The following is a 14,663-nucleotide window of genomic DNA, read 5'->3' on the forward strand; positions in this document are numbered from 1 at the left end:
GAAGACCCTAGGTGGGTAAGGACTCCTCCTGAGTGGCCTCCTGCCCCTCCTTCTCCTCCCTCTGCGAGCAGCTTGTCCTCTTCTTTGCTGCCTCTGCTCCATCGCCCTGCCATGCTCCAGTGCGAGGGAGACTCCAAGTAGACCCACCATGACTGGTGGCAGAAACAAAGCTTTCTCCGCTTGCAACAACACTCCCTGTCACCTCACCAACTCCAAACAATTGCACCAACTTACACAGAGTCAGTAGAAATCAAAAAGTAAGTCAGCTACAAGTTGTTGCTGATCTCTTTAAATAGTGGTGGATCCTTCCTGCTGTTGTTCATGATTTGGAGAGGGCGTTGAATGGAGCGGCGATGTCGAAAATAGCAGGTCGTGCATCAAATCAGCGTTGCACACTGATTGTCGTCACAATCTGCCTCATTACTATTTCTCCAGTGAGTGCAGGCAACGGCAGCACTGCCAACCTGCTCAAAATGGCAGCTGCTGCAGGACCCGCGGAATTATGCGGCCACCATTTTTTCACCAAAACTGGCCTTCTCAGGTAGAGCTAAGAGGCCAAATTTTACTGTCTGAATCTGTAACTTTTTCTCGTACTGATGACGTTAAATTTGTTTTCTCTCCACAGATGCTGCCTGACCTGCTGAGTATTTTGAGCATTTCCTATTTTTTATGACAAAGTACTCATTAGTCTTAGTGAAATTTCAGCACCAACAGAGTTACACAACAGGTCACAAAACAACAATATAATTGAGTGACATTTGAATATAGCTCCCACGCCAATTCGAACACAGTTCTCTTATAATGTTTGGTTTCTCCATTCTCCTTGATGTATCAGGATAAATTATATGCTACATCTTATTTCTAGCATTTGACTACTTCTCGTATATATCGCGAGACTGCACCACCTGTATCACAATCAGCCGTAATATCTGAAATCCTGTATCAAGTTGACTCAAACTCATTGCTGATAAAATTAACAAGAACGATTCCAAAAAAAATTCCATTTGTCTACATTTATTTAAAACAACAAATCGGTGAAGGCTACAAGCATAACATTCATGAACTAGTCACTATCACAGTTTGGGCCATTTGAGCCTCTCAATTAAATTGCACCATTAGCACTCAATATTCAGATGCCCATTGTTCTCTAAGACATGCCCATGATTGTCTTATTGCCTTTCCCACTGTTGCGGTGCTTCAATACACCTTGAGAAGAATCTTAAAACATACAAGTTAAGACTTATGTCATGAGGAAAAGTGAAGCTGCAATTATATCGGGCTTTGGTGAGAGCACACCTGGAGTACTGTGCATAGTTTTGATCTCCTTACCTAAGGAAGGATATAGTTGCCTTAGAGTGGGTGCAACAAAAGTTCATTAGATTGATTCCTGGGATGAGAGAGTTGTCCTGTGAGGGGATATTGAGTAGGATAGGCCTATATTCTCTGGAGTTTAGAAGAATGAGAGGTGATCTAATTGAAACGTATACAATTCTTAGAAGGCTTTACAGGGTAGATGTTGAGATGTTGTTTCCCCTGGCTGGAGAGTCTAGAACTAGGGGGCATAGTCTCAAGATCAGGGGTCAGCCATTTAGGATTTAGATGAGGAGCAATGTCTTCACTCAGAGGATAGTGAATCTTTGGAATTCTCTACTCCAGAGAGCTTTGGATGCTCAATTGATGACATTCAAGACTGAGATCGATAGATTTTTGGGCATTAAGAAAATTAAGGGGTATGGGAATAGGGTGGAAAAGTGGAGCTGATGCAGAAGTTCAGCCATAATCTTATTGAATAGTGAAGCAGGTTCAATATGTCATTTGGTCTACTCCTGCTCCTATTTCTTATGGTCTTATGGTGCAACTAAACCCCAGCAACAACCTTTTGGTCCCTTGTTCTAGGTATCATTTCCTGATTGAGATGTGTCCTACTCCAAGTAGTATTGAGGAGGCTGATTGACTGGTTATCCCTCCTACCATAAGAGGAAGAGCCAGGTCTCTGCTTTCCACCTCCCCAGGACAGCTCAGTCAAAATCTGGAATACGCCCTGAGAGAAATTTTAAACCATATCAATTATGACTTATGTTTGAACTTGAACTGTCTGGAAAAAAGTTAAGTTTGAAATATCCGAATTGAAGGTTTAAAAATCTTGAAGGAAATTAACAAAATTGATACATGCAAGCCTGTTCACTGCAACCAAGGGCTCAAACAGTAGGGAAAATGAATTAGTAGTCAGAAATAAGAAGGAAAGTGAGCCGGAACTTTTCACATTAAGGATAATGGACTTGTGGAATAAGTTACCAGAGACAGCCATTTAAGACAATAATATAAATGGGTTTAAAAGATAATTAGATATACTTCTGGAGGGGGGACAGTTTGACAGATATGATGGGAAAGTGGGAAAGATCAATCAAAAAGATGATACGATCAATCAAAAAGTGACAGCCATTTGGAATAAAATAGCATTTTTTGTTGCTAAAAATGTTTTCTTGTTTAGTGTCCAAACTTACATTGTTCTATTACTTGAATCCGATTCATTTCTATAGCTAGCAAAACCATTTGATTCTATGAAAGGAACAGCTTTAATTGGCTGTCAGAATATTTGTATCATTGTGCTAAACTGAGATATAGCCAAGATCCCGGATGCATTAAAGATACCCGTACAGAAAAGTGTCAGCTTTTATGAAGAGCATTATGTTCTTTCCAACTACCTGGTCTCTCAAGCGTTCTCTTCTTGAAGGTGCTGATAATGGTGCCATCTTTTCTGCGTAATAATGGACTACTCCTCCTCTCTGCCACTTTCTGTTTTAATCTGGAACGCACCTTCAAATTTGGCTCTGAGGCTGTGAAAACATGAGAACATGAAGTTTGGGAACACAGTATCAAAATTACATCCATGTCATATAACAAGGAGAGTGATAAGAGGGCAGGAAAAGTGTATTCAGCTCCAGGCAAATGTGTTTTGCCTCCATACTGCTTCCTTCATTATTCCAACTGTGGGGGAAAATAACAAGGAGCACTTGCCCAAGCTGATCATCGAACCAGTAATGGTCCACAAAAACACATCCACGTAAACATTCACAAACCACTAAACCTCACTACAAACAAGCTGCTGAGTACATGAGAAAGTATAAAATATATAACAAGCAGGATCTAGTTTTAGAACAGCAGGAGGACATCCCTGTATCCAATCCTTCGAGACATAATTAGGCGTTGTCAACAAAATAGCACCTCAGTCATGTGGGTTACTTCAGTATTCTTTGCTACTGCCATTTTATTCTTTGTTCTGTTTTAGTGTCTTGAGTAGATTCTCCCCTTTGGGGTTCTGGCAAAGTAGGAATTCTGCAGGGTCCTCCATATCCTTGATCCAGATTCCTCGGCCAGAATTTTAATCTTGAGGCAGGTCGGGAGCTAGGGGTTGGAGGGAGTGCTAGAAAGCAGGTGGGAAACCCAGGAGAACAGGTTTCCCGCAGACCCTGCGGGATTTAACAGCAGGGCCTGAATAGCATTTCAAATCTTTGTTTCTCACCCTCAGGCAGCCAGATGGAAATGCTGGCTGGCTGCAGGTGGGTAAACCTGCGACACTTAAGTCGCAGAGAGAAGGGAGGGAGGGATCAGGTGGGGGTGATCAGGCCGGAGGAGCAATGGAAGGGGGTGAGAGGCGATCGAGGCTGGCAGTAGGAGCATCAAGGGCAGGGGAGAGAAAATCAGGGCTGGCTGGAGGAGCATCGGGGGTTGGAGGGACCATGGGGGGAAAGAAAGGATTGGGCTTGCTAAGTATGGAAGAACTCCACAAGACTGAGTACTGTGAGCTAAAACTGATGTGACCTTAGTCTCTTTAATACAACTCCAGAGTGCCTAAGCAGCATGGCAGACAACCTTTTATACTCCCTTGCAAGGGGTGTGCAGGTGACCCTTTGTGGCCTCCAACAGTTGCACCCTCTGGTGGCAAGTCTTACACAGTTACAATGTTTACGTACATAACATCACTCCCCCCCAAAAGTCGTTGATATAAATGATTTACAAGTTGAGACGATCCGGGGCCCTACGCCCCCTGGTTGATCGTCTGAGTTCAAACTCTGGCATGGGTGAGTTGGTTGGACCATTGCTGCACTGCGGCACGGTTGGTCTGACAGAACTGTTGGGAATGGTGGGTTCATCCTCTTGATTGACAGTGAGGTCGATTGCTGGTTGGGTGTGTGTTGGTGGATCGATGATGGTGATGTCCTCTTCAGGTTGTTCCTGGTTTCGGTGAACTGCAGTTTGGTCTGATGCAAATGCTTTCTGCGCGTTTGTCCATTCAATAGTTTGACTATAAACACTCTATTCCCCTCCTTGGCCAAGACAGTGCCAGCGCCCTATTTAGGACCATGACCGTAATTCAGGACAAACACAGGGTCGTTAACATCAATGTCACGCGATACAGCCGCGCGATCGTGATACATATTTTGCTGGTGACGCCGGGTTTCCACATGATCATTTAGATCCGGGTGAACTAAGGAGAGCCTGGTTTTGAGTGCTCTCTTCATTAACAATTCTGCAGGGGGAACATAGAAATATAGAAAATAGGGGCAGGAGTAGGCCATTCGGCCCTTCGAGCCTGCACCGCCATTCAATGAGTTCATGGCTGAACATGCAACTTCAGTACCCCATTCCTGCTTTCTCGCCATACCCCTTGATTCCCATAGTAGTAAGGACTACATCTAACTCCTTTTTGAATATATTTAGTGAATTGGCCTCAACAACTTTCTGTGGTAGAGAATTCCACAGGTTCACCACTGTCTGGGTGAAGAAGTTTCTCCTCATCTTGGTCCTAAATGGCTTACCCCTTATCCTTAGACTGTGACCCCTGGTTCTGGACTTCCCCAACATTGGGAACCCGAGATAAGCGGGTCTGCAAGGAGCCTTTCGTCACGTATTTCAAGCTCTGCTTGATAGTTTGGACTGCCCATTCCGCTTGACCATTGGATGCGGGCTTAAATGGGGCAGACCTGACATGCTTGATGCCATTGCGGGTCATAAACTCGTTGAATTCCGGGCTGGTGAAACATGGTCCATTGTCACTGACAAGGATGTCGGGCAAGCCATGGATGGCGAACATAGCCCGGAGGCTTTCAATGGATCAGCTGGATGACATGGTTACGCATTCAATCCATTTAGAGTAGGAGTCCACTACAACTAAAGACATCTTTCCGAGAAAGGGGCCAGTAAAATCTATGTGGATCCTGGACTATGGTTTGGAGGGCCATGACCATAGACTCAGTGGAGCCTCCCTTGGTGCATTGCTCAATTGTGAGCACGTGTTGCACTGGTGTACACATGACTCTAAGTCCGAGTCATGCCTGGCCACCAAACATGCGACCTGGCTATAGCCTTCATCATGACTATGCCTGGGTGGGTATTGTGTAGGTCATGTGTAAACGTTTCCCTGACTTTTTTTGGCAAAATCACGCGATTACCCCATAAGAGACAATCCGACTGGATGGACATTTCACCTTTGGTCGATGATACGGCTTAATTTCATCTTGCATTTCCCCGGGAACGGCCGACCAGCTCCCATTGAGGATGCAACATTTTACAAGTGATAGCACAGGATCCTGGCTGGTCCAGGTACTGATCTAGCGAGGTGACGGGTGACCCCCTCGCTCTCAACAACATCCATGACCAGAAGCAAGTCTGCAGGCTGTGTCATTTCCACCCGGTAGTGGGCAATTGTGGCCGACTGAGGGCAGCAGCACAGTTCTCCGTGCCTGGTCTGTGGCGGATAACATAGCCACAGGCGGATAATGTTAGTGCCCATCTTTGGATGCGGGATGAAGCATTGGTGTTTATACCTTTGCTTTCTGAAAACAGCGAAATGAGCGGTTTGTGGTCAGTTTCAAGCTCAAACCGAAGTCCAAATAGATATTGGTGCATTTTTAACCTCATATACACATGCTAACACCTCTTTCTCAACCATATTGTAGGCTCTTTCAGCCTTAGACAGAATTCTAGATGCGTATGCAACTGACTGAAGTTTGCCCAATACATTGTGTGTTAAAGCAAACCAGACGATTCCGTACGAAGAAGCATCACAAGCTAGCACTAATCATTTACACGGGTCATACAGTACAAGTAACTTATTAGAACAAAGTAGGTTTCTGGCCTTCTCAAAGGCTATCTCTTGAGATTTGCCCCAAACCCAGTCGTCACCCTTAAGTAGCAACATGTGCAACGGTTCCAGTAAAGTGCTTAACCCGGGTAGAAAGTTACCAAAATAGTTGAGGAGTCCCAGGAACGAACGCAGCTCCATCACATTCTGTGGTCTGCGTGCATTCTTAATGGCCTCTGTCTTTGAGTCCGTGGGTCTGATGCCGCCTGCCACAATCTTTCTCCCCAAAAATTCGACCTCTGGCGCCAGGAAAACACACTTGGAGCATTTCAGCCTGAGTCCCACTCTGTCTATGTGACTTAGAACCTCTTCCAGATTGTGCAGGTGTTCTGTGGTGTCATGACCGGTGATCAGGATGTCGTCTTGAAACACAACGGTGAGCAGAACCAATTTCAGCAGACTCTGGAAGATGGCAGCAGCCAAGTGAATCCCAAAAGGGCACCTGTGGTATATAAACAGTCCTTTGTGCGTGTTGATGCACATCAATCTTTTCGAAGATTCAGCCAGCTCCTGTGTCATGTAGACGGAGGTTCGGTCCAACTTGGTGAATGACTTCCCCCCCTGCTAACGTTGTGAACCTTGCCTTGGGTAGCAGGTACTGGTCCTGTAACAAGACTCTTTTGATCGTTATCTTGTAGTCTCTGCAGATTCTGACCGTGCCATCGCTTTTCAACACTGGAACAATTGGACTGGCCCACCCGAACTCGACTGACGATATGATTCCCTCTCGTTGAAGTCTGTCCAGTTCGATCTTGACTTTCTCCTGCATCATATATGGAACCTCTTGAGTCTTGTGATGAACGGGCCTTGCATCAGGGACTAGATGGATCTGCACCTTGGCGCCTGTGAAGTTGCCAATGCCTGGTTCAAACAGCGACAGAAACCTGCTCAGCACTTGGGCGCATGAGGCATCATCCATTGAAGATAGTGCTTTGATGTCGTCCCAGTTCCATTGAATCTTTCCCAGCCAGCTTCTGCCGAATAGCGTTGGGCCATCGCCTGGTACAATCCACAGTGATAAATCATGCACAGCTCCATCGTACGATACCTTAACTGCCGCACAGCCAATGACTGGTATGAGCTCTTTGGTGTAGGTGTGCAGCTTTGTCTGAAACGGGCTCAGTTTGGGCCTTTGTGCCTTGTTGCCCCACAGTTTCTCAAAAGCATTCTGACTCACCCTCATGTCCAACTCCATTGATACCGGAATACCGTTCGATTTGACTTTCAGCATAATAGGAGGGCTCTTGGTGGTGAAGGTGTGTACCCCATACACTTCTTCCTCGGGTTGGGTTGTCTCTTTTGTTTGTTCTGCGTGATCCGCGCCGGATCGATCATTCTCTGCCGACTCTGCCACATTCTTGCACATTTGCTGGAGGTGCCCCATTGTTTCTCAGCCTTTGCACACGTAGTGCTTGAATCGACATTGATGGGCTCAATGATTATCTCCGCAGCGCCAACATGGTGCTAATGGATTTACATTCCCGCCCGATGGCGGACTCTGAGTCATCCTGGGTCTTGCAGCTGCAGACGTGTAGGCCCTGCCATATGCAGTTCTGCCTGCTCGCGACATTATTTTATGCACAGTGCTTGCCGGTGAGCTTCGATACTGGGAAGATATCTGTCTGGTATTATCGCTCGTGGATATGAATGCCTGGGCTATCATGATGGCCTTGCTCGGGTCTAGGGATTCAGCGGACAGCAGCTTGTGAAGAATGACCTCGTGACCGATGCCAAGTACAAAAAAGTCCCGCAGCATTTCCCCCAAAAATCCAGCAAATTCGCAAGTTCCCACAAGGCATCTCAGGTCAACGACATAACTCGCCACGCCCTGGCCCTCGGAGCGGTGGTGTGTGTAGAAGCGATACCTGGCCATTAAGATGCTCTCCTTCAGCTTGAAGTGGTTCCAAACCAGCGTACACAACTCTGTATATGTCTTCTCTGTTGGTTTCTCCAGTGCTAGCAGATTCTTGATGAGGCCGTATATTGTGAACCCACACACGGTGAGGTGAATCGCCCTGCTTTATTGCTTTGTCGTCCCCATCCAGCTCGTTGGCCACGAAGTACTGGTCGAGATGCTCAATGAAGGCTTCCCAATTATCACCTTCTACAAATCTCTCTAAAATACCAACGGCAGCCATGACCACGTGAAAGTTCGTAATCTGTTTCTCGTCGCCAATTGTTAAATATGGAAGAACTCCACAAGACTGAGTACTGTGAGCTAAAACTGATGTGACCTTCGTCTCTTTAATACAACTCCAGAATGCCTAAGCAGCATGGCAGACAACATTTTATACTCCCTTGCACGGGGTGTGCAGGTGACCCTTGAGCCTCCAACAGTTGCGCCCTCTGGTGGCAAATCTTACATAGTTATAATGTTTACATACATAACAGGGCTGGCCGGAGGAATTTGAAGGGGTGGGGTAAGAAAGTGGATTGGGGCTGGAGGAGCATCGACTGAGATGGGGGGTGGGGGTTGGGTGCAGTGGGGGGGGGGGTGCAGTGGGGGGGGGGTGGGGGGGGGAGGGTGGAGATGACAGGGGCCAGAGGAGCATTGTTGGAACTCGGGAGCAAGAGGAGCAGCAGGGCTGGAGGGGGAGTCCGGGATAGTGATCGGGGTACAGAGGAGGGATCAGAGACCTCAGTGGGGGTAGGGGGTGGAGGGAATTGGAAGCTTCAGGAGAGGGCTGGGGGAGGGGGGGGTTGGTGTCCAATCACGATGGTGGGTGAGGCAGGAATGCTGAATCTAGGAGGTAAGTGTAAAGGTACTTACTTCCTGCATCCAGCAGTCCTCATCTTACTTTAGCTGACAGGTTCCCCAAGGCCTGAGAAACCTGACCAGCCAGAGTTAAATTTGTAATGGTGGTTAAATCTGAGGCATGCCAGCCTCATTATATGGGGCCTTCAACAGGTAAGTCACTGGTAACAGGATGGATAGCGAAGAGGCAGCTACAATGCCCTCTCTTTCCATGGGACTACTGCAGGCCACCTCTAGTGCCCCGAGAAGCCACGGTAACAGGGCGGAAAGAAAGAAAACCCCAGCCACTATTTGCATGCAGCGGGTGAAGAAGGAGTGGGCAGTGTAGTCCCAGCTCGGGCATGGGGAGGGAATTATTGGTTGGGGTGGTGAGGTAACACAATGCCTCAGTATCCCCCTTGCCTGCCATTTCCACATGATCTTGTCTGACTTCAGGTGGGGATTGAAAAGGACCATTCCCCCCTTCATCTCTTTGTGTATAACGTACATGTTTTCTGAATTAACATGTGTCATACTGCTTTATTTACAACTCAGCAAATTTTACAGATCGGTTAACTGACCTAAAGCAACAAAAATCTAGTTGTCAAGCTATTTTTGAGAAGTAGCTCACAATTCTCTGAACTCAAGCTGTGAATAAGCAGATACATTTAAATTACAGTGCTATATTTCTAATTGTAATAATAAGGAAGCTTTGTAAAGGCTCAGCAGGTTTATCCGGTGAATAGCTTAGCCATACAGACCAGCAAGTTCGTAGATTCAACCTCCAGTCTGTCTGAGCTTGCTGATCTCAATCAGTCAGGAGAGCAACATTGCCTCAGGGTCCTCACTTCTGATCACTATGCAGCAGCCCCTGCTCAGGAGTATGAGTGTGAACATCAGGTGGACATAGAATACAAGAGCAGGGGAGTTATGCTTGAACTGTATAAAACACTAGTTAGGCCACAGCTAGAGTACTGCGTGCAGTTCTCGTCTCCATATTACAAAAAGATGTAATTGCACTAGAGAGGGTACAGAGGAGATTTACAAGGATGTTGCCAGGACTGCAGAATTTTAGCTATGAGGAAAGATTGGATAAGCTGGGTTGTTTTCTTTGGAATAGAGGAGGCTGAGGGGAGACTTGATTGAGGTGTATGAAATTATGAGGGGCCTAGATGGAGTGGCTAGTAAGGACCTATTTCCCTTAGCAGAGAAGTCAATAATAAGGGGGCACAGATTTAAAGTAATTGGGGGAAGGATGAGAGGAGAGTTGAGGAGAACTTTTTCACCCAGAGGGTCTGGAACTCACAGCCCGAAAGGGTGGAAGAGGCAGAAACCCTCGTAGCATTTAAAAAGTACTTGGATCTGCAGGGTAAATTCCCCTGCGGGGTAGAAAAGGGGTCAGCCAGTGGCAGATGGTAAGGGGTCAACGCGCGGCCGACAACGGGTCGGAGCGCCGGGCAGGTGGAAACACGGAGCGTGACGGAAACCCGTTTCCGCCGCCCCCGGCTTGGGACCAAGGGCTGGAAAGTGAGATTAGGCTGGATAGATCTTTTTTGACCGGCACAGATATGATGGGCCGAATGACCTCATTCTGTGCTATAAATTTCTCTGATTCTTGGGCAAGATCAAACACTTCTCTAGTTCCCCTGCAATTAACTAGCCTACTGGCACTCATGCGTAATGGCCATTTGGTTAAGGTACTGGAAAGAAACTGTTCACAGCAAAGAGTCAATGGCTTCAGGAGAAGCCGGAAGGGGAAAAAGTGCAAGCGAAATTTTAACCCACCATCTCACGAAGAAGGATGATGGTTATAAAATGAAGATGCGTGACCAATTTATTTTGGCAATTTGACTAGTAATGTGTCAAACACAAAAATTGTTTCACTATTATTAACATCTACTAGAGAGAGGAACAAATTGCCAGTTAACCGCCTAAGCAGAAATTATGAAAATAACCCCCACTGTGTTCTAGTGTTCTATTTACATTCCAACAATAAAAATGTATATTCATTGCATTTTGCCACAATACAATGGGGAGAGAGGAATGGAATGAGTATTACTTAGTGTTAGCCATGGCTTAGTGGTAGCACTCTCACCTCTGAGGTAAAAGGTTAAGGGTTAAGGGTTCAAATCCCATTCCAGAGACTTGAGCACATAATCTAGGCTGGCACTCCAGTGCTATACTGAGGGAGTGCTAAACTGTCAGAGGTCCCATTTTTCAGATGAAATGTTAAACAGACACTCCGTCTGCCCTCTCAGGTGGACATAAAAGAGCTCATGGCATTATTTCAAAGAAGAAGGGAGTTATCCCCAGTGTCCTGAACAATATTTATTCCTCAATTGAAATGATTCTCAGATGATTATCCCATTGCAATTTGTGGAACCGTGCTGTGTGCAAATTGGTTGACATGTTTTCTACGTTACAACAGTGACTGCACTTAAAAAGTACTTTATTGGCTGTAAAGCACTTTGGGATGTCCTGAGGTTATAAACGGAGCTATATAAAAGTAAGGGGGGAAACTGTCCTTCAGAAAAGGCCCGTTAGTGCCTCTAAGAGGTGATAATGGGGCAATAAGGCCTTTCCAAATGGGTGCAGACGGCGGGGCTGACCCATCTGCAATTGCCCGCGGGCTGGGGCAGTGGAAACGGGTTTCTGTCGCGCCCCGTGTTTCCACCCGCCCGGCGCTCCGACCCGTTGTCGGCCGCGCGTTGACCCCTTACCATCTGCCGCTGGCTGACCCCTTTTCTGCCCCGCGGGGGAATTTACCCTGCGGGAGCACAGCTGCCATTTTGTTTTCATTGTCGGCTGACTCCTGAGTTGGGCCCCTGGCCCAGCCGAACCCCTCCCTGGTGGCCCAGTGGGCTCCACAGAGGCCTCACTAGGCCTCACAGCATCCCTGCTCTTTAAGTGAAGGAGAGGGATGTTGCGACGCGTCAGCACGATGCAACGCCATCACCACCGAGCTGACCGCAGTGATGGATACCGCCCCGCTCCCGCACCGATCCCGCTCCGATATCACCCGCTCCCGACCCGATCTCGCCCACTCCTGACCCGCTCCTGCTCCGATCCCATCCCAATCCTGCCCCGCTTCCAATCCGATACCACCCTGATCCTGCCCTGTCCCGTGTCCGCTAAAATTGGAAGTGGGCAAGTTAGAGGTGGGTTGGGTCAGGTTTCAGATTTTTACATGTCTACCCTACCCAAATCCACCCATTTTTAGGGGTTAAATTTCCCCCCAAACAGACTAAATAAACTTAAAATGGCATCAAGATTCTTGCATTAAAGAGGTGAAAAAAAAAATCACTCGATGTTCTCAGCCCTGATTCATGCAGGGATACAGTTCCACACATGCTAGTTGCCCTCCGGCTTGAGTGTCATTACTCATATGTGGACCTAAACAATGAATGTTGTCAGGCTGTTCTGTCATTGAGCATCACGGCTTTGGCTGATTCTATTCTTATGCACACACACAAGCACACACTTTCTAGCAGTGGGGTCCCTGGCTGATGTTCTCCTCCCTAGCAATGAGTACATAGAACAGTTGGTACTAACCCTATTACCCCATCTGAGATCAACTCAGTGCAGATCAGAGTTCGAATCTGGTACCTTCCAGGTCTATAAGGCACAGTGCCACACCACTTGATAAATGTATTCACTGAGCTATTAGGAGAACCCTACAGGGAGTCATTTTTCTAATATTTAAAAGCATTTTCCACCTAAATACTAAACCACATGAAGTAAAACAAACCATTTCACCATATGTTGTTCATTATGTCCATTTACTGTAAACTGTTCAGCAATACTAAATCTATGGGATTCCCTGATCTAATGAGAATCAATTTCAATGGTATCTCAGGTACAATCACTGAACCTGGATTTGCACACTCTTTTGTCTCATTCTCTTTTCACGGTACTGTTGAGAAAGGCAGCCAGACAACCCACATTGAGGGGGGCGGGGGGAGTAGATACAAAGTAACAACGAGGCACAGACACGAACAATAAGAATAAGAAAGATACAGAAAAAAATTGCATTTTGCGCTGTAAAACAGACATTGAGAGAATGAGAGAGAGAAAAACAGATCAAGAACTGAGAGAAAATCAAAGTAAACCTGAGGGTATAAAACTGGAAAGCTGGAGACCTGAAACAAAAAGACAAATGGGCTGAAATTCCTTTAGGCTCGTGTTTGGGCCTGAAATGGGAAAGGAGCACACCCCCCAACTGGGAGGCACAAGGCAGGCCTGCAATTGGGTCTTGCGCCTCATTAACATTATTTGGGTGAGCTGCCAGAGCCTCTTGCACCTCCACAGGTAGCTTGCCCATTTAAAAATGATGAATGTCGAGCTGCATACCTCGCTGGTAGCTGGCCAAAGGTAAGTCCCGTCGGGGGTGTGGGGTGGCACTTGGGAGTGCTGTGGAGCTAGGAGAAGCACAACCTGCTCCTCTTGGCTCCACATCAAACTTAATAAAAACCTACTGTTTTGGTGGGAGCCGCTTGCTAGGTCAAGTCAAGCAGCAGATATAACAATGGGCCTATCACTACGACCACTTGGAATCTGGATGGATAGTAGGGTTTTATGTTCCTACCACCTATCCCTTAGGCAGAAACACACAACCACTGCATCCATCCAAATTCAAAATAATATTCCTGACAGGGTAGTAGGAGTGCTACTTCAATTCTTATTTATTCAAGTTCTTGTCTCCTTCCAATTATGCCAATTAAAGTATGCTGCTCCTTTAGGAGTGCAACTTGGCAACTATCCAGTTAATAATACTCAAGCAAGAGAATTCTGGTCATGTACTTCATGGAGAAAAGGCCACATGTATTGGTAATGATAATGCTGTGGGTGCTATAATTGCTTGCAGCCCAAAAGGTAATACATATTTCAATAATTTAGCCCCGATATTTTTGGGGAGTCAGGGAGGGAGTGGGGATGACTTTCAGTGGCCAGGAAATCTGGTAATATGGGGAATTTGGAGGTCCTGCCAAATTCAACGATAGGACCTCATTTGAATGTTTTTCCTCTGTTTCCCTAAACTAGCTTGGCATGGGGATGGGAACTTGAGTATAGAGTCAGATGGGAGAGAAGCAAAGCTGAAATTTGGAAGACAGGGGAAACAAGGGTTAGAAAATAGAAAACAAAGGAGTTTGGCTGTGCTTAATGGTAAATACTTCAATGTAAGGAGTATAGGGAATAAGGCAGATGAGCAGAGATATACACATGGGGATATGATATTAGAGCTATTACAGAGACATGGCTGAAAGAAGGGCAGGAATGGCAGCTCAACATTCCTGGTTACAGAGTTTTCAGACGTGATAGAGAGGGGGGATAAAAAAGGAGCGAGGGTCGCAGTATTTATTAAAGAAACAATTATAGCTGTGAGGAGGGATGATATGTTAAAAGGATCATCAAATGAGGCCATATGGGTTGAATTGAAGAACCAAAAAAGGGGAGATCACACTGCTGGGAGTGTACTATAGAGCCCCAAATAGTCAGAAGGAGATAGAAGAGCAAATATGTAGGCAAATTTCTGAGATGTGCAAAAACTATAGGGTACTACCTCAATATTAGCTGGGATAAAATGAGTGTGAATAGAGGGTGCGGAATATCTAAAATGCATTCAGGAGAACTTTTTTAGCCAGTATTTAACAAGCCCAACTTAGTTTCGGACTTAGTTTTAGGGAATGAAGTTGAATAGGTGGAAGGGATTTTAGTGCTAGTGATCATAATTCAGTTAGATTTAGGGTAGTTATGGAAAAGGACAAAGATAGACCAGGAATAAAA

The 14,663-nt window shown here is 46.2% G+C and overlaps 1 protein-coding gene across 1 annotated transcript in view; it reads right to left on the reverse strand.

Annotated features, from left to right (window-relative positions):
• LOC139264466 (histone deacetylase 9-like) overlaps positions 1-14,663 on the reverse strand; it is a 1,015,340-nt gene that overhangs the window by 603,849 nt on the left and 396,828 nt on the right. The window contains exon 7 of the mRNA XM_070880994.1: positions 2,706-2,837. Coding sequence (XP_070737095.1) covers positions 2,706-2,837 — 132 coding nt within the window. The remainder of the gene's footprint in view (positions 1-2,705; positions 2,838-14,663) is intronic.

Source organism: Pristiophorus japonicus, chromosome 5, assembly GCF_044704955.1.
Source record: "Pristiophorus japonicus isolate sPriJap1 chromosome 5, sPriJap1.hap1, whole genome shotgun sequence".
In the NCBI taxonomy this organism is placed as follows: domain Eukaryota; kingdom Metazoa; phylum Chordata; class Chondrichthyes; family Pristiophoridae; genus Pristiophorus; species Pristiophorus japonicus.